Raw genomic sequence first — 19,964 nt, 5'->3', positions numbered from 1 at the left:
TGTTTGACAGAGATTTGGGGTAATATTTACATTAAAAAAAATTGGGGGTGTATATATGAATTTCAAGTGATATTTGTCGATATTGTTGTCTCTTTTCCCTTCTAACTCTTTTAACTTTTAATGCAATTTAGTTAAGATATCTAATTCTACTTTAAAGATCTCGTATTTAGTTAAGATATCTAATTCTATTTTATTATGATCTCGTATTTATTATGATCTAGTTGGCCCCCTATGTTTATCCCTTTTGCAAAATGTCAATTTTGACCAAGTCAATGCTTATGTAACAAATCACTTAAGTGAATCAGCTGCCACAACAACATTTTTTTTTGTTACTTATAATTTTTAAAAAAGAAAAAGAAGTTTATGTAAAGATTTGTGACCTCTTTGATTCTATCAAAATTGATCTTAACTTGACTTGTTCTATATGCTTGGTAAGTTAATTTTTTATGAATTCTTCCCCAATTTATGTGCATTAGGAACATTCGTATTTTTCATTTGACTTGCTCATACACTGAGGCCGTCTATTTGATCTAGTCAAGTTAATGATTATGGATATATATTTTTAATTTGAAGGAAACTTTTATTCTTATCCAAAAAAGGATGCTTGTAAACATCTTATTTGTAGATGGTCTAAAGTATCTCATACATGGGCAAGTCTAACATGCACAAGTGACTTATGTGGTGCATGGTGCACAAGTCTCGAATAACATTATAACGAATACGAATTTTACAAAATTGACCATTGGATTGAAAAATTATATCATATAGATCATCCATAGATTTTTTTAGAAAAATTGAAAATCATTTCATATGTTATTGAGACCCATCAAAATTAACGGTATTTAATAAAAACTCATAAACCGTTAATTTTGATGGGTCTCATTAACATATCAAATGATTTTCGATTTTTCTAAAAATTATATGGATGATCTATATGATATAATCTTTCAATCCAACGGTCGATTTTGTAAAATTCGTATTCATTATAATGTTATTCGAAATTTGCGCACCATGCACCACATGAGTTGATTGTGCATGTTAGAAAAAGCCCTCATATATATAATGTTGACATCGTTCGTCATTTGGCTCTTGGATGACAGGACACAGTGTTTGATCCAGTTTCTCTGACTTGCGGTCATATATTCTGTTACATTTGTGCTTGCTCCGGCTGCATCAGTATCTATTGTCGATGGACTTAAGGCAGCAAGTCCTAGAGAAAGATGTCCTTTATGCCGAGAGGTAATTAAGCTTACAGATATAACATTATACCGCAAAATAGAACTAATGGAGTAAAGCCAATACCTTGCTTGTCATTGCAGTAAGAAGAAGCAATGACTTTGGTGATGCTATTCACTTGTGAAGTTCCTTCACCTGCATTTTGACTGTTGGATTTCAATAAAGCCATCAAAGGTTGATATTCCTGAGAGTTGAATGTGGCTATCCGATTATCCACAGCATTTTTGCCTCCATGATCCTCACTAGCAACATGGTTTGCACTAGCCTGTCCATAGTGTGCACTAGCCTGTCCGTGATGTTTATTAACAGCTAGAGTACCGTCTTTGAATCTATAGCCCGGTGGAAATCCATGCTTCTTAAAGCAATTATCCACAATAAGTGCACATTTTGTCATTTTTGGAAGAAGCAGGACTTTTGCCAAACGGTTTGCGTGCAAAATTGATAGAAGCAGAATTATCCAATGAATCACTTATAGTTTCTAAACCATTAAGACTTTCATGCTGAATTACTAATCCAAAAGCAGCATTCAATTGGGGAAAAAGTTCCATTAATAGAATCTGAGATCTTACCATTGCATAATGATCATTCAAACCTGTGAGAAAGAGAAGCACCAAATCTTGTTCTTTAAACTTTTTGGTGTTTCTCATATCTTCACACTTGCAACGAAAAGTGGATGTGCAATCAGGCACAGGACGATACAGCTCCAATTCCTCCCAAAAACCCTTCAATTTTGTAAAGAATTCAGTGACGGAGCAAGAATCTTGACGGAGAGCATACATTTCCCGTTGAAGAGAAGAAACTCGCACACGATCAGCACGCGCCTTCAAATCTTCCCAAGCCTGAGAAGCAGAGTCAATATACACCAAAAGGCCTTCAAAACAATGCCTTAATAGTAACACTTGTTTAAGTGCTTGTAAGTTGGGATGAACATAGTAAAGAATAAAGCTGATACCAAAAGTAAAGAATAAAACTCCATTGATGGAGAAAACAAAAGCTCTAGCTTGTAAAGAAGATGAAAGGAATACAGTATATGATTGATTGAATTAGTTAATGATACAAGTGTAATGAGTCTTATATAGATGAGATAGATCTAACAAACTTTTAACTACCTCATCTAACTAATAAAATCACAACTAACTCACTAACTTGTGTTGCTAGTTTTCTAACTAACTAACTAACTAACTAGATAACATTTTGCTAATTAGCTATAGCTTTAATCAATCTATACTTTGTCAGGTACGGTCACATTTGTTCAATTATCTAACTTCTCTGTCTCTTGATCTAACAGTCACTTGTCCGCTCCGACTGTAGTAGATCTCAACCTTTTATTTTCCTTTTTCCTTGTGAAGAAAGTATTTCCATGCGACAAATTTAAAAGACAAAAAATTTCTTTTATGTGACGCCGCTATACACTTCTCATTTCACACAACTTTTCCACCATTCGATTAACTTTATCCCCACCCTTCATTTTTACTTTATATATTTCGAAACTTCTTCTCATGGTAATACTTTCTTCACAAGAAAGAAAGAAATAAAGATTTGTTACGATTTACTTACTACTCCTAATAATCATATCTTATTTTTATAAAAAAAAAAAGATTTGCTTAAATATTAAAGATTTGCTTAAAAAAAAAAGATTTGCTTAAAAAAAGATTTGCGTATCTTATTATTTTCTGATCCCTATATATACTGCGCCTTACCTCTTTCTCTTCACAACATAATAACAAACTCAATTTTAAAACTCTGGAAAAAAGCTTATTTCCTCTTAACAACAAACTTTTTCCATAGTTCAACAAAGTTCAACACATCTTTGTGTTTCACTCACTCAATTTAATCAATTCACTAATGGCTCGTTCTTTCGATAACGCTAAGGTTTTTTCTGCTACTGTTCTTGAAGGATTCTCCAACACTCTCACAAGGTATGTACCGTAACATGTTTCTCAGACTCCTATTGTTATCATTAATTAATACAAAACTTATATGATTGTTTATGAGATTTTTTTTCCATTTTTCTGAATCCTTTGTTGGCTTGACACAAATTATGGGGATCAATTCTTTTTCTTTTCCTCTTAATTTCTATCTTTCTGGTTGATTTTGAGTTCTTTGTTGACTGTCTAGAAACGTTATGAGTGTAAGCCAACCAAGTCTGATTGGTTGTCCATATAAAGCTCTATAACTAATAGTATTTTTGTTGTGTTCTGTGTGAAGTTTGTTCCCTTTTCAAGTTTTTTCGTATACAACAAACTCTAATTTTGTCTGCATTAATCGATTTCTTCATTAAAAATGTTCAATTTTCTGTTGAGCTAGCTTAAGGACTGATGGTTGTTTTTTCTTTTTCTTTAGGCCAAAGAATGTATACAAGGATTTGGATGATGGGCGGCGGCGGTTTTTGCTTGAACTGGAATTTGTTCAATGCCTTGCTAATCCTGCCTACATCCATTGTATGATTTTCATTTTATCAATATGTTTTTAAGAGTTTCAGCTTCATTAAGTAATAGCTACATATGTGGCTGTTGCATTTTGAACAGATTTGGCTCAGAACCGATATTTTGAGGATGAAGCATTCATTGAGTACTTAAAGTATCTTCAGTATTGGCAACGTCCTGAATATATTAAGTTTATTATGTAAGCATTATGCAACAATTTTTTTTGAAGCAGTTCTGTCATTTTTATTCATTCTACTGATGCTTTGTTCAAATGGGTTGCTTTCTGATTTAGTTGCTCATTTTCTACGAATACTAGGTATCCTCACTGCCTCTATTTTCTTGAGCTTCTTCAGAATGCAAATTTTCGCAAAGCAATGGCACATCCTACCAATAAGGTAAATAGTGTTATAGTGATATCTTTCTATCCTTTTACAAAATCACGATTTCTCATGGATTTCATATTAGAGTGGTCATGTGATATGTTAGTTAAACCATTCTCTATCATTTTTTTAATAGTAATCTTTGATAACAAAGTTTGTTTTAAACTGTGAATTGAGAAAAAGTTAGATATATATAGATGCCGTGTCATTTTACTTAAATAATCTCTTTGTAGGGAAATCTATCGTCTATTGTTTTGTGAAATTGTGATGTGGTAGGTATTGATAAGAATGGGTTTGATTCCTGCTTTGCTGTATCTATCTTATGTCACTAATAGATTATCTGTTTACTTGGTTAATTATGCACATATATAGTTGAATCAAAGCCAGATTATTTGCATTTCACCTCCTTGAAGTAAATATGTTTAAGATTTGCTTTGCCTTGTGTTTCTTAGATTGACAATTTTATTTATTTATTTATTTTTCTATTTTAGGAATTGGTGCATAGACAGCAGTTCTATTTCTGGAAGAACCATAGGAACAATCGGCTAAAACACATTTTACCTAAACCACTTCCAATGCCATATGGTTCTGGTCTTGCAAAAAATGACACAAGGAATCCTACGGTTGGTAAAAGGAAAAGAAAGTGAGTGTTGTATACAACATGCTCAATGCTTTCTTTCTTCACATCTGGGAGTTATGATAATGATGATAGAGCAAAAGTTTTCATGAAGCAAATGATGAAAGGTTGATGACTGATACAAATAAGTAGAAGCTTACCACTGAGATTATGTAGATTAATGAATGTGTATTTTGGTATCCTTAGTTTGAAGTTAAAACAAGTTCTTGTACATTTCAATTTACTAATTTTAAATCAATGAAATTTGGTTTTGATTCTTTATGACTTTGTCTAATTGTTAAACATTTGAGTTAAGCTGGATGTTACTTTATGATGTGACAATAATATCAGATGACACAACAATCCCATTGGAAATTAGAAATTCAGCTCAATTGTCATCTTAGGTTGTTAATGTTAACACATTACAGTAAAATATCACTCAAATTAGGTCTTATTCCTCGATGACATGATATGCATTATTCGAGATCCGATGGTATTGCACGTGTCCTGCCAGCTTCTCCAACAAAGAGTTCTCAACCTATAAAGATCATTCACACCTAGAGTTTGATGAAAGTGAAAGATAAAGTGAGTGTGGAAGTGCAAGTTTAACTTGAGCAAAGTGTGAGAAATATGGGTACTATATATCGATGCAATTTTGAGAGACAGAGTATTTAAGGAACAATGTTTATAGTTAATGTTTTGGTCTCAGAAAAAGAACACTCCGCCACAAAATGCCATACCTCTATTACCTCATCACAAAAGGTGAAAAGTATGTTTAGTGTCAGTTTGGAGTTGTTATCACTTTAAGTGATCATGCTCTCTTATTTTTACCTTGTTGTGCAAGAAATGAAGGTAGATTCTTGATGAGGTCATTATAAAAATCTAAGGACTAGTGGATTAAATAATAAATATTGGCGTGTGCATCTTGTATGAAGCAAAAACTTTATTTGGTGACGCATTCATTATAACCAAAGAAGTAGCAAGAGAGGATGATTTAAATAGTCTTGTACTTCAGCAAAAAAAAAAGATCATGTATTAATTTACATTCATCCAGCAAAAATTATAGGAAATCCCCATCAAACAAGAAAAGTGCAAGACAAATGACAAATCCAGAGAATGTGATGGATAAACTTGAACCAGATAGTAATTTACCAGAATAAAAAAAAAAAAAAAAAGATAGTAATTTAACAAATACAGATTTTTATAAAAATGTTAAAAGTTATTACCCTAACTACAATCATACAAGACGCGAAGCTGCTAAGGGTAAACAACAATTAAGAAGATAAACTATTGCATTGGATGGATTGACAACTCTATGCAAAGATATATGATTCTTGCCATTCTTACAGCATAAGTTGGATAAATCAGTGTCTATTTCTTGGCATAAGTTATCAACATAGGGTTTTGAGGGGTTATCTTGAAACCTTGCAGTGCCTGCATAGCCGCTGTGGATTGCATCTCATCTCCATATTCCACAAAGGCAATTCCTGGCTTTGTTTCAACCATTCTAACTTCCTTGAACCCAGGATATTGAAGAAAGAGCATTTGCAACATCATGGGAGTGGTCTCGTTGGGAAGATTCTGAATAAAGAGAATATTATTTGGTGGTGCAGGAGCCTCAGGTACCATGGATTTTGCACCGCCTGGATAAGGTATCTGGGATAACTGCATTATTAGAAAGAGCGTGTAACAAATGCAGAAACAAAATTGTTCATGCTTCCATGTATTAGAATAACTTGCTTTGAAACAGATAGTGTCATCTCATCTTCATTTATGTTGAAGATAGCACTATCTCATTTTTTAGAAGGGAAACATTTTTTTCTTTGTTTTATTTTTTGAGTCGGGCTTTTATCAGAAAATCAAAAAATATGTTTCATAGGCAGGCCAACGAATGGCAAAGAAACGTCAGTTCAAGAAAAATGACCATAAAATGATATGGATTATAAGATGCTCGATTTAAATGAGAGTATGAGACAGTACTAGCATATTAAAATGCCTACAACATGCCCACTAAAATAAACTACAGCAGCAGAGGAACTTACAGCAGGTGTTGCACCGTAAGCAGAATAAGCAGGATTTATTCCCATTCCAGCTAAATTAGCATCGTTTTGGTCCTTTCGTTTTTTGCCTGCCAAAATATGTAATTGAATATGTAACTTAACTATGTAAATATATTTATACACAGCATATTACAATGCTTTTCATTAAAAGAGTTGCATCCATCCTAGACAGTAAAAAGTCAAAAGCATAGCATAAGTCTGTTCTTTGTTGATGGGAGCATAAAAATATCAAAATTTTACTAAATTCAATAAGCACCTTACCTTAGATTAGCTAATATTGGTTTAGCTAGTGCTTCTTTCATTTAATGGGATTTTTGGCCCGCTTATATTAATGAAAACTTCATCAAACAGGAACAGTCATCCAAGTTATAGGTTTTGTTGACCTTGGCCGGGGTTTGGCTTGGTCCTCTCTAGTTTTTATTTGTTTCTTTGTTTTTCCTTTTTAATAAATATTTAGGGGTGCTGCAAATGATTGTTTCTGCCTCTGGTGCCAACCTAGTTGGGATCATTGGTTTGGACAATGATGCCTCTACACTCCTGCTTCTAAATAAAGGGCACCTAGAGGCCGGTTGGAGTCAGAAATTTCATTTATTGGAACTTACAGAAAGCATAACCCCAAAAGCCCCTTTGACAACCAAACAAAACCCCCCGCCACCACTAACACCCTAAAAGTTAAAATCTGTATGAAATCTATTAGTCATTTATTGCCATTATTAGGCATTCAGTGACTTAGGCTCTCCTTTTAAAGAAAAAATGAGCTTAGTTTAGTTAGTTTAAGTTCCCATATGGTTTATACTTAACAATCCAATATCCTTAAAAACGAATAGAGAACTCAGAGTCGTACCTTTGTCATCGTGCCTCTTCCGTTTTTCCCGAGGAACAAAAGTGCCGTCTGCTTTTGCGATGATATCAGATTTAGTCCTGGCATACTGTATTCTCTGCATAGATTGCAATATTGAATTCAATTTCATGCATGAGAAATAGTTTTATGGAAATGATATAAACTATTACATATCCGAATCAGCAGGCTGAAAGGAAGGAGATGAAGCCAAACAATGAGCAAGTTAAGTTGTATTTATCACAAGATGTGGGATAATGATCAAATTCATTTCTCAAGATAAATTCTACTTTTTTACTGACTGAGCTGTAGTGCAAATAAATCTATTTTATCTATCAAAGAGAATACTTATAAAAATTCTGCTAGAGATTTGAAAAATATCAAACAGGGGTGGCCGGCAAGACCAATGAACCATGTCACAGGCTACCAAGAGAACCATATATGACCAATTAAAATAAAGCTCCAGCAGCAAAAAGCAAGCAACTTTTATTGCAGCACACAATGATAGAAATAACTTTTAATAGCCTCAAAACACTCGGAAATAATTGCAAATTCTGCCATGCCACATCAATAAGTCAGACCATACATCACAGAAAATAGTTTTATTGAATCTAATAGTGGTTGTTCACAACTAAAGTGGACTGTGAATTCAAGCAAACTTTGCCTACAGTCAGAGATATAAAACTTGGACTAACGACTTTGCAGAGGACTTCCCCTAACTACCATCATGGATTGATGCATGGCTGAGCTCGGTTGATATTTTTTATGGGGAAAATTAAGTACACTGAGCTATATATAACTTTTGCGTTGATGGATTCTTGGCATGGTGGTGGTTATTTATGATATTTTGAACCCTCGCATACTGGTTTCAAACCTTTCACGGTGCCTTCTCAATTTTAACAAAAGAAAATAAAATACAGGTCATGTTAGAATTGTTCCCTAAATATTTGTGAACTGTTTCCTGCCACAGCGCCACAACAGAAGTTCTGAATATTTGTGGAAAGCATGTAATATATAACTATAATGCTGATGTTACAGTGTGTATATCTATTAAGAAGAATATAATGGGGTGACCAGGGCATCTGCCTTTCCATGAGAAAATCCGCATATCGATCAATGGTCAACATCGTGACTATGCTTATGGAACACCCGATCAAAGTCGCACAAAATAAAGCTAATTTGACAGAATTATATTGAAGGAAGTTAATCTAATGACTATCTTATAGGATAACCTTACATTACATTTATAGTGAAGACCCCGTAAACAACATAGTTAACGTAGCTCAGGTGTACTCGATGGCATCAATTTAGTACTCGCAAGTCCAAGGCATCAATTTTACTATTTCCTACTACCTAGTGTCCTAAACTAATTCTATCTAAAATCCAATATCCTACCCATATAAAGATACTGCTATTCTTCGGTGAGGGACTTGGAGCATATCTGATAAAGAGAACTTAATCCACAAACAGCATAGCAAATACCCACTAAAACCATTGCCACTCTTTTAAAAAAAAAAAAAAAAACTATTGCCACTCGTCACAAGACGAGATCAATTTCATGCAACATTTTACATGTTCAATTTTCTTTTTTCTACCATATTTTCATTTAGTGAGATCAATTTAATATCTATTGAGGAAACACGATTGGTTACTAGATAAGCATTACACTACAACATTCTTCATTGTTTTCTCTAACCTAATGATGGCATTGCTAGCTAATTAATTATGCTAAATTTCCAAACAAAATTCTTCCAGAAAGATTGTTATTTAGTCCCATAATTCCATGTTTAATAAGTATCATAATTATAAATTAGAACCAAATTACTCCCGATAAACTCTATCTAGCAAACTAAATCCTAATCAAACAACAGAACTAAAAACCTTAAATTAAAATAAAATAAAAACACAATTTCAAAGCTGAAAAGTGAAACTTTAAGAAGATATGATACCATGGGCTTATCATAGAATGGGAAACCTTGCATTTGCCTAAGAGCATTGGAAGCAGAAGTAACATCTTCAAAAATCACCCAAGCTTGACCCTTATGTTTCAGAGTCTTGAAAGCCAACACCTCAAGTATCTTTCCAAATTGGCTGAAAACAGCGTGCAACGACTTCTTCAACTCTGCATCAAACGAGTATATATAAATGTCGCTATTGAAATTTGATATTATGAAACAAAAAAAAAAAGGATAAATAACGAACCTTCAATCTTGATTTTTTCGTTGAGGTTGTTGATGTAGATAGTCATGTTTTGAGGGGTTTCGGTAGCGGCGTTAACTTCGGCCATTTTTGAGTTGAGATTTCGAAGATGGAAGAGTGAGCGGAAGCTTCTTCGCCACCGGGGTTAAACCCTATAAATCACTGCCGGAGACGATGCTCAGTGCCACCAAAGTTTTTTTTTTCTTTCAAAGTCATTGGGCTTTAGGCCATCTTATTATGTGGGCCTAATAAGCTCAATATTGATGTTTTCTCTTCCCACTCCCGTGAATCTTTTATCTCCCTGAATTTCCAATTTTGCCCTTGAAAAAATATCGGTTCGTAGAAACCGAAGTTTTTTTTGCCTTGAAAACAAATTTTGGTTTCTAAAAACCGAAGTTTACTCTGAATTTGCACTAGTAAAAATTCGGTTTCCGCGAACCGAATTTTTCTGCAAGGACAAAATTGGAATGTTGGGGGTATAAAAGATTCACGGGAGGTGGGAAGAAAAAACATCCTCAATATTTACTTCTTTTTTTTTTTTTTGAAGGATCTCAATATTTAGTTAATCAATTTTTTGTTTTAATATTTACATTAAATTTTGCAACTTCAGTTGTATTTATTTGGAGAATAATTTTTATGCATTGTTTTTATTAAACAAAAAAAATAAAAATATGTCAACCAATAAAAATTTAATTTAAAAGTTACAAATTGGTAATGTAAATATAATTTGACGAAGTAATTACATAGAATTTTATAATTTTTCTTCATTTGGTCGATTCGTCATTTTAATAAATTGACACTAATTTCATATGAAACATGTTTTTTGTTTTACATTTTAGAATATATGTCTGAATTTTAAAATTTATTTTACTTATATTACTGTACTTAACAATGATACTCGGTCATATGGGTATAAAACTTAGAGCACCAAACTTGAAGCGTTAAAGAAGTTCTAAATTATATATGGAATTATTTGGGTGCATAATACAATTCTTTACTTTATTGTAAAAAAAAAAAACATCATTCTATAGTCATGCGACAAATCTAAAAGATAAAGATTTTCTTTAACGTGATTAGAGGTTGTTGGAACATGATGAAGAATTATGGAGGGAACTTGGTATTGAAATAAACACAATTGTAAGAATCATTATAGTGTGAATTGAAAAAAGACTCTTTGAGTCCCACATTGGAAAAATCACACTACTTGGTAGTGTTTATATATCACAAGTTGGCAACCAAGGGTGTGCCCTTGGGGTACCCACTTTTGTAAGAAAGGGAGACCACACACAATGTCGAATATCACATGCGCGCGCCGCCGTCGTCCGGCTTGGGCTATATATTAATTTTTTAATACTAAGAAATTTTGAATTTAAATTTCTTTTAATTCGTCTCCTTAATTCGCACATGTTAAATGTGCTTAAAAGAATTTAAATTTCTTTTAATTCGTCTCCTTAATTACGTGTCCCTATCTTTGTGCCACGTTTGGAATTTTGACTGAGCAATTCCAGCTCCTGAAAATCCTCTGATTCCAGCTCCCTACTTGCCTATAAATACACTTCACTTCTTCAGTTTGAAAGTCACTTCCTTTTCTCTGCATTCTGAGAAAACTGCTTCTTTCTTACTCTCTATTTCTTTCTTCGAAAATTATTTTTTGTTGTTTCTATTATTGAACGGTTGTTGCCGTAGAATTGATATTCGTATATCAATTAGAGTGGTTCGAAATTTCGACCATACTTGGTGTTATTCTGGCCGATACTACAGTGCAGTAGTTTATCGGTATTTCTTTTAAAAAACGGCTGTTTTATCCTGGGGACTTCGCGGTTGATATACTACAGTGCACTTCTTGGAGTGGTTCCGCGAAACGTCTTAAAGAAAACGACCTAGTACGCGACTCAGCCAATAATTTGTTTCGTTGCCAATTTTGAAAAATTCGTTTTTCTGTTTTTTTTTTTAAATCAGTAAACCGTTTTTATAACAGAGGAAGCATCAATTTCTATCAAAAAGTTCACATAACTGTAAAGTCTCATATTTAAGTCGAGTAAAATTGTTCAACCTAATATAGTAATACTAGTAAGTTGACCTAAAATCAAGATGCAAAGAAAGACTTATTTAATGATGTTGTAATAATTGAAAGATAGATTTGGTAAGCAAAACATGAGTGACATGGAAGTATGTTTGCACTTGGAGGGAATGAGTTGGGAAGGTTCTTCTCCTCTCCTCCCAATATCAATCAATCAACCAATTATAGTATTTTGTCGACATATGATTCATATGCTTGGTAGTACTATAGTAGTTGTTGTAAACAACAGTGATGAATGAATGAACAAAGTTGTGTTGTGTTGCGTGGAAGTATCTTAGAGAGAGCCAAGTCAATAAAGCAAGTCTAGATTCACCTCACTTATTCATTCATCCACCTCCATTGAATTGACTTCATCATCATGACTTATAGTTAAAACACAACATTGACTGACCTCGTCTCCCTCCCCCATTCACGACGCCGCCATACACTTCTCATTTCACACAACTTTTCCCTAACCTTCGATTAAAATGTATGTTTGGTAACTCCAATAAGATAGCTTATGGCTTATAAGCTTGTTTGAAAAAATAAAAGTGTTCGGTAAAAAGCATTTCTCACGAGCTTATAGCGTTTTTTGAGATGCTATTTCAAGTAGCGTTTGAGCTTATAGCTTATAGTCTTTTATGATTTTTTTTCATTTTTAACCTTTAATTTAATTTTATTATTTTTTATAAAATAAAAAATTACCCGCTAAAAAAAACTACCCACTACATATAAATGTCTTTTTATATTTATCAATCATTTAAAAAGATAATTTTACCAAACACTTTAATTTCAATCAACTAGTTTTTCAGCTATCAGTTATAAGTTAGTTTTTCTGCTATCAACTGACTTATCAGCTATAAACTGACTTATAGCTTAATTTTATCAAACATAGACTAACTTTATCCCCGCCCTTCATTTTTACTTTACATATTTTTTTGGAAACTTCTTCTCATGGTTCACAAGAAAGAAAGAAATAAGATTTGTTACGATTTACTACTCCTAAATTTAATAATGATATCTTATTCTTATTATAAAATAAAAAAAAATTTGGTTAAATATTATTTAAGATAAAATATTTCCTTTAAAAATAAAAGATTCTACATATCATGATTGGCAAACAGAAAACACATGGCTCTACTATTTTACAGCCAGGTGGCAACAAAACATTGGTTACACAATAATGATTTGGTATTGACGCGGCTAATATTCTGGCTTAATTTGCACCTAAATTATCTCCTAATCACGCGTGACACGTATACGTATCTTTTTTTTTTTTACCCTAATATTTTCTCATCCCTATATAATGCGCCTCCCTCACCACTTCTCTTCACAACACACAAAACTCAATTTTAAAACTGTGGAAAAGCGCTTATTTCCTTTCTAACAACAATAAGCTTTTTCCATAGTTCACCAAAATTCAACACATCTTTGTTTCACTCACTCAATTTAATCAAATTCACTAATGGCTCGTTCTTTCGCTAACGCTAAGGTTTTTTCCGCTATTGTTCTTGAAGGATTCTCTAACACTCTCACAAGGTATGTAACGTAACGTGTTTCTTAATTAGTGTTATCAATTATCATTAATTAATTTTTATTATGATTTTAATGTTGTGATTTTTAATATGGTAATTTTTGATTAATTGAACAGACGTGGTTACGCTGCTGCAACAGAAAGTGCAACAAGGGGAGGAGCAGTGTCTATTGGTAACAAGATGGGACCCACAAAGACAGGGGAAGAGGTTGTTTCTACTTACAAGGTTTCTTGGGTACCGGATCCTGTTACCGGTTACTATAAGCCTGAAAATGTTAAGGATGTTGACGCTGCTGAATTGCGAGCTAAACTTCTCCGCAAGAAACTTAACAACTAATTTTAACGGTGGAGGATCTCATGAATGATTCTGTTAATCACGAAGATTCTACTCCGTTTGGTTTATTTTTTACTAGTTTTGGAAACAAGGAGAATGATTATTAGTTGCTAGTTGATCATTAGTTAATGATGATGTATTTCTAATCTTTATTGAATGCAATTTATACTATTTTTGTTAAATTTGTTTTTGTGTGTGATGTTTGGATTATAGCTTGCACGTTATAAACTGGTTTATGATAATATTTTGCATTGTTGTTGATCAAAGGTTACAAAAAATATTTGAGTAAATTTAACTATAATCAGAAAATACTAGCCAAATAACCAAGTAACTTTAAATATTTTGATAAGTTTAATATAATTTGGTTGCATTATCTCTGTTTTGACAGTGATTCAGGGTAATTTCGCAATCTGTAAATGTTCTTTATTTGATTAAGCATTTGACAAGTTTTTATGTAACAATCTCTGTTTTGAGTTTTGACAGAGATTTGGGGTAATATTTACATTAAAAAAAATTGGGGGTGTATATATGAATTTCAAGTGATATTTGTCGATATAGTTGCCTCTTTTACCTTATAACTTTTTTAACTTTTAATTCAATTTAGTTTAGATATCTAATTCTACTTTAAAGATCTCGTATTTATTATGATTATCGTTGATTTTTTAAAATCTTTCGGTTAATCTCCAAAAGTTATTTTTTAAGGAATTTGTTTTCGACATCATACAATATTATGTCATATTTATGCACCTCATGCATATTTGCCATTTTGTTTCAATGATAAAAACATGACTTAAATGCAGTTTTGCCCCCCCTGTTTTGATTAAATCGGAATTTACCCCCTATTTTAAAATGCGGACTTTTACCCTCCTGTTTTATAATATTTTGGATTTTGCCCCCCTAAAATTCTGCTTTCGAGTCACAACTTCAAAGCTTCGCACACAACTCAATTTGGATCAATAATTCACCAAACGGATACCGAAATGACCTTAATCGAGTTAGCTTTCCACATAATCAAACCCCACTAAATTTGGAGTTACAAAGAGAGATTAATTACCGTTTTAGTGAAGATATGTCCCCCAAAATTCTGCAAAATTCTGCTTTTCGAGTTACAACTTCAAAGCTTCGCACACAACTCAATTTGGATCAATAATTTACCAAACGGATACCGAAATGACCATAAACGAGTTAGATTTCCACAGAATCAAACCCCACTAAATTTGGAGTTACAAAGAGAGATTAATTACAGTTTTAGTGAAGGTCTGTCCAATTACTAATTTTGCAGAAATCTACTTATGACCTTCAAATTCAACATCGTCTACCAAACACATCATAACTCCAAATTTGACGAAATTTAAATGAAAACAAAGGTAATTTCGTTAGCCTTCCGGACATGTAAATACTATTGAAAAATGAGCTACAGGGTGAGAGACATGACAAAAATACCAGTAGTAGTTCCATACAATAATTGATTTGGACAGACCTTCACTAAAATGATAATTAATCTCTCTCTGTAACTCCAAATTTAGTGGAGTTTGATTCTGTGGAAAGATAACTCGATTACGGTCATTTTGATATCCGTTTGATGAATTATGGATCCAAATGGAATTCTGTGCGAAGTTTTGAAGTTGTGACTCGAAAGCAGATTTTGTGCATAATTTTTGGGGGACATACCTTCACTAAAACGGTAATTAATCTCTCTTTGTAACTCCAAATTTAGTAGGGTTTGATTCTGTGGAAAGATAACTCGATTACGGTCATTTCGATATCCTTTTGGTGAATTATTGATCCAAATTGAGTTGTGTGCAAAGCTTTGAAGTTGTGACTCGAAAGCAGAATTTTAGGGGGGGCAAAATCCAAAAAATTATAAAACAAGGGGGGTAAAAGTCCGCGTTTTAAAACAGGGGGGATAAAATTCCGATTTAATCAAAACAGGGAGGGCAAAACTGCATTTAATTGATCACTCTGATTGATGGAATAAGACTATTGTTTATTAGTTTAATTAAGATCTCCTCAATTTTTGAAATCCACTTTACTAAGCTATATTTATCTGATACGAACAAAGAATAAGATACATATTTTGATCTAATTATCAAACTTTTTGTAATATTTTCATTAAAACTTTTTCTTATACTTTGAGACAAAGAAAATATTATTTAAGAAAAATGCTATATAGGATGTTTAACGTGTCATTAACTAGTGGGAATGATTATTGATGAAAGAATTGATTTTAACACTATAACATAATTGCAATGAAAACGAAAGGAGAAAAAGGCTCAAATGCAAATTGGAAACAAATTCCCACTTTTTAGGCCAGCAATATTGCATAAATAAATAAATCAACCAGCATTTCACAAAAGGACAAAGCGTGTGTGGCAAGTAAAGTATAACATGAAAGGCTAATTGCTAAGGAATTTAGTCGTTTTCAAGTTGATGATTTATTCAGTTTGGACAATAAGTACAAATCAATAAAAACAAATACTATTCTTACTACATAAAATAATCTGCTAATCTGGACATATGGCAATGGAACGCATAACTTGAAGCCATTGTTGTGATATGATACCTAAAGTCACCTAAGCAATAAACAAACCTGATTTTAATATTGTAGTGGGGTTCCATTTTCTAACTCATGCAGTTGTAATTGCTGCCCAAACAATCAACAATGTGTCGACCAGCACCATACTATTGTTTTTAACTCCAATTGAAGAGTGAGTTCGATTGGAAGAAAACATCATCGATTAGGGTTCAATTGGAGAGATCATGGTGGATTTGGGATTTAGGGTTCATTGCAAGATCTGAGAGACGGAGCATGGTGAAGCCGTGAATGAATTTTACGTGAATGAATTTTGCTTGTTGTTTTTTGCGTGAATGAATTTTGAAATTTGATAATAACCAATTTAAACTAGATCCAAAAATTCAATTTGGGTGGATAACCGACCGGATGAAAATGGTTTGGTTAGTAACCATATACTAAAATCCAGGTATTTAAAAATGGACTTGGATCTGGTTATGAGTTTGGGCCTTATAACCAGATATTTTGCACACCCCTATAGCTAAGTTAGTTTCCTTGTTTTTATCCTCATTCTTAAAGTTCTGCACGCTCATGATGAGAAATTCAATTTTTCTTTGGTTTGGTGTATGCAGATTAAGTAATTTACTTCCTATGGTCCTCATTAGAAGAAAAATATGTTTATTGAACAACTGATATATCTGATTTATATGATGAATCTTAAAAGTAGATTTTTTCTTATAATAAAGATCGAATCATAGTAGCTACTAGCACATAGTCAGAATGTGCGTCATCTTAATTAGGCATGGGGTGTTCAATTAAATTAAACTGATGGGTCTTGTTTGGTGTGCCCACTCAACCTAACTTACAAGTTGGAGATGAATTAAAGGACAATTTGAAGGGCAGACATTCAATAGAACCAGAAATTAGTGATTCACTAGTCACAAACATTGGTGCAGAATTTTCATATTATATATCATATGCAACTTGCTATATAAAGAAAATCGTATCCTATATCACCTAAAAGTTATGATGCAAATTGCAAATCTTTCCCTAAAAGATTTTTTATTCGAACAACTTAGGGGACCATGTTTGGAGGTATGCACAAAGAATGGAGAGGAAAGTTCAAAGCCATATAAATGTGTATTAGGGTGTACTACCCGTTTAAGAGAATGTGTTGTGTGTAGTTAATTGAATTAGATGCAAGTTAGTCTCTCAAATTAGACAATCGTGTAAACTTAGTCCCTTACAAAAATATTGATTAAGTTAGTTCATTAGTTGGGAGAGATAATAAAATCTAAGTTTGGACAATTTCAAATGCCAACTAAACTTAATCTCTTTTAAATACATTGTGAGCACTTTCATTTTCTCTTCTGACTAATGTTGAAAACTCCTAAACACATTCACATCTTAGATATGCCAATGATCCGAGCAGAACAACACATGACAGACTTTTAAGATGTTGAACAATTTGTTGTCTTTTACGATATTTGGTAAACAAAATGTTATCTTGATATTTTAGACAACTTGTACTTGAAACAAAAAATTGTCTTGTGATTTTTGTAAGGGACAATAATTTCAGTTTCTGTGCAACTCTTTGCCCCCATTTTTTTTCGGCCATCATGGGTAGTAGCCTCTTCGTAGAGGAGTTTAGTCACTGATTTGTTAACTTGAGTTGGTTGTGTTCATGATAGATACTGCTGTAAAAATTGGAAGTATACTTATTCTGGTTTGTGATAAAATTGTATGATGCGGCAACGAACTAATACAGTAATACTACAATAGTATTTTTCTGGTTTGTGCAACAACCAGTCAACCAAGCAATCAATTTAGTGATTTGTTTTGGAGAAGAAAATAGGAAGATGACAACCCGAAATGGAGATTTGAGATTAAAAACATAGCTTTGTATCGGTTTGTTCCCGACTTTTGCTTATGTGTTAGACTTGTGTGCTAGTGTGCCACTTAACACGAAACATTACCACTTAACAGACTGAAACTAAAAGAGAGACTAACCGATCAATATTTCGATAAGTGACGGACTATTCTGAAATATCAATAAAATGAGAGACTAAGTTGATACGAGTTCCTTGTTTGAGGGAGCAAATAGACTATTTACTCGATCATATATTCATAAATCTTTTGAGTTATTATGAGAGTACCATACACTAGCTCTCTTCCATCTTGGTTGTTCAACCTTCATCGATAAACCAGATGATTCTTTTTCTTTGCTGCATGAAGATTTTTGCTTCTCTATAGTGATCCTTTCCTTTCCTCTATACTATCAGCATTCAACTCTGATTTTTTCTCTCCTCAACAATCTTTAATTAATTTTTTGCGGTCTTCATAAACTCAATCCCTTGCTTGTACAATTCATAACATATCTTATTGGCTGAAATAAACTCAGTTTTGTTGTTGACTAAATTCCACGCATCATGATCCTCGATGTGGAATTTGGTTCTGCAGACTGCAAACAATAATAACATTTTTGCATCTTGGCTTTCGGAATCAACTTTGAGGGAAATCATAACAAGTGTAATTTATCTGTCATCCGCAGCTGCTATTTGACAAGATCAGAGGCCAACTTTTTCTAATGGATCCTCTCCCACACATGAACAAGGTTTTCGCTTTGTTGCTTCAGAAAGAAACTCAAAGGGAGCTCACCAGCACACTTTTGCCACTGAGGCACACATTGCTTATGTTGTCCAAGCCAGCAATGGTTCCAAGTAGAGGAAACCTAAGAAAGATTGATTATTGAATGCTCACTTTTGATATTTGTTTAGGGCACGCCAAAGTTAAGGGTGTTAAGCTTCATGCCTGTACTACTAATAACAAAGGCAAATAGGTTCAAACTACGGTGAATCGATCATATCACTTATTGGGTTGTTAATTGATACTGCCAACCCTATTGAGCCATGAATCGGAACATTCTTCAAAAAATGGCCTCTCTTTCTGTTAGCTATATATGCAGTGAATTGTAAAGTTATTATTCATTCTCATCATATTTAGTAAATCTTTTGAGTTCACGAGTACATTGCTCTAGTTCTGTTCCATCTGGTGGTGCAACATTCATCAATATTGAATTTGGCTCTGCAGACTGCAACAATGATAACATTGATGCATCTTGGTTTTCAGAATCAATTTCAAGGGAAATCATAACAAGTGTAATTTATATGGTCATCTCATCAGCAGATGCTATTTGGCAAGATCTGCAAGAACAATTTTAGCACAAGAATAATCCTCACTTTTTCAATCTTCGCAGGGATCTAATTGGCTGCACACAGAGATCTCTCTTTGTAGATAACTAGTGTATTTCACCAAGGTTAAGAGCAGAACATCTAGAAAGAACTTGGCGAATTTATCCAAGCCATAACTAAGATTGTGGTAGAGGAATTTTTCAGAGAAAAACACATAAGACAAAGAAACATGTCTGGTGCTACTCTCAAGGTCGAGGAAGATATGAAACCCAACATCATCGCCGAACACATAAATTCGAAGGTCAACGGCCAGGATGGAATTGAAGTATCCTTTAAGATAAAGAGAAACACTCAACTGAAGGAGTTGATGAATGCATATTCTGATCAAATCAACAATCTATTGAACTGAAGTTCAGTTGAGTTCTTATTTGATGGTTGGAAATTCAAGGCAGAACAGACTCCTGATGAGTTAGGAATGGAGGATGGAGATGAGTCGATGCGATGTTACACCAACTTAGTGCCGGGGTGGTGCCACACTGTCTGAGTGAAAACGGAGAACATCATAATTGGCTCTTCTAC

General features: G+C 33.3%; 3 protein-coding genes across 4 annotated transcripts; 2 read left to right on the top strand and 1 right to left on the bottom strand.

Moving 5' to 3' along the window:
• Window positions 1–2,948: 2,948 nt before the first annotated feature.
• On the top strand, window positions 2,949–4,943 carry LOC123891166 (mediator of RNA polymerase II transcription subunit 31-like). The gene is made up of 5 exons (XM_045941007.1): window positions 2,949–3,155; window positions 3,580–3,677; window positions 3,765–3,861; window positions 3,979–4,057; window positions 4,534–4,943. Exons 1-5 carry the CDS (start codon window positions 3,082–3,084, stop codon window positions 4,687–4,689), a joined length of 504 nt encoding a protein of 167 aa, XP_045796963.1. The 5' UTR covers window positions 2,949–3,081; the 3' UTR covers window positions 4,690–4,943.
• Window positions 4,944–5,777: 834 nt separating this feature from the next.
• On the bottom strand, window positions 5,778–9,984 carry LOC123891165 (U1 small nuclear ribonucleoprotein A). 2 transcript variants are annotated; one of them, XM_045941006.1, is made up of 5 exons: window positions 9,759–9,984; window positions 9,506–9,678; window positions 7,563–7,656; window positions 6,701–6,786; window positions 5,778–6,314 (listed from the first exon to the last, which is right to left on the bottom strand). In XM_045941006.1, the coding sequence occupies exons 1-5, from the start codon at window positions 9,841–9,843 to the stop codon at window positions 6,030–6,032; spliced, it is 723 nt and encodes a 240-aa protein (XP_045796962.1). In that variant the 5' UTR covers window positions 9,844–9,984; the 3' UTR covers window positions 5,778–6,029. The 2 variants fall into 2 exon arrangements, with proteins under 2 accessions (XP_045796962.1, XP_045796961.1); XM_045941005.1 differs by having other exon boundaries at window positions 5,778–6,323; window positions 9,759–9,964.
• Window positions 9,985–13,134: 3,150 nt separating this feature from the next.
• On the top strand, window positions 13,135–13,864 carry LOC123891164 (indole-3-acetic acid-induced protein ARG2-like). The gene is made up of 2 exons (XM_045941004.1): window positions 13,135–13,353; window positions 13,466–13,864. The coding sequence occupies exons 1-2, from the start codon at window positions 13,280–13,282 to the stop codon at window positions 13,683–13,685; spliced, it is 294 nt and encodes a 97-aa protein (XP_045796960.1). The 5' UTR covers window positions 13,135–13,279; the 3' UTR covers window positions 13,686–13,864.
• Window positions 13,865–19,964: the final 6,100 nt, after the last annotated feature.

This window comes from Trifolium pratense, linkage group LG6 (genome assembly GCF_020283565.1).
Source record: "Trifolium pratense cultivar HEN17-A07 linkage group LG6, ARS_RC_1.1, whole genome shotgun sequence".
NCBI classification, from domain to species: domain Eukaryota; kingdom Viridiplantae; phylum Streptophyta; class Magnoliopsida; order Fabales; family Fabaceae; genus Trifolium; species Trifolium pratense.
The sequence above is the reverse complement of the archived record's forward strand: the minus strand, read 5'-3'. Positions and strand labels throughout refer to the sequence as shown.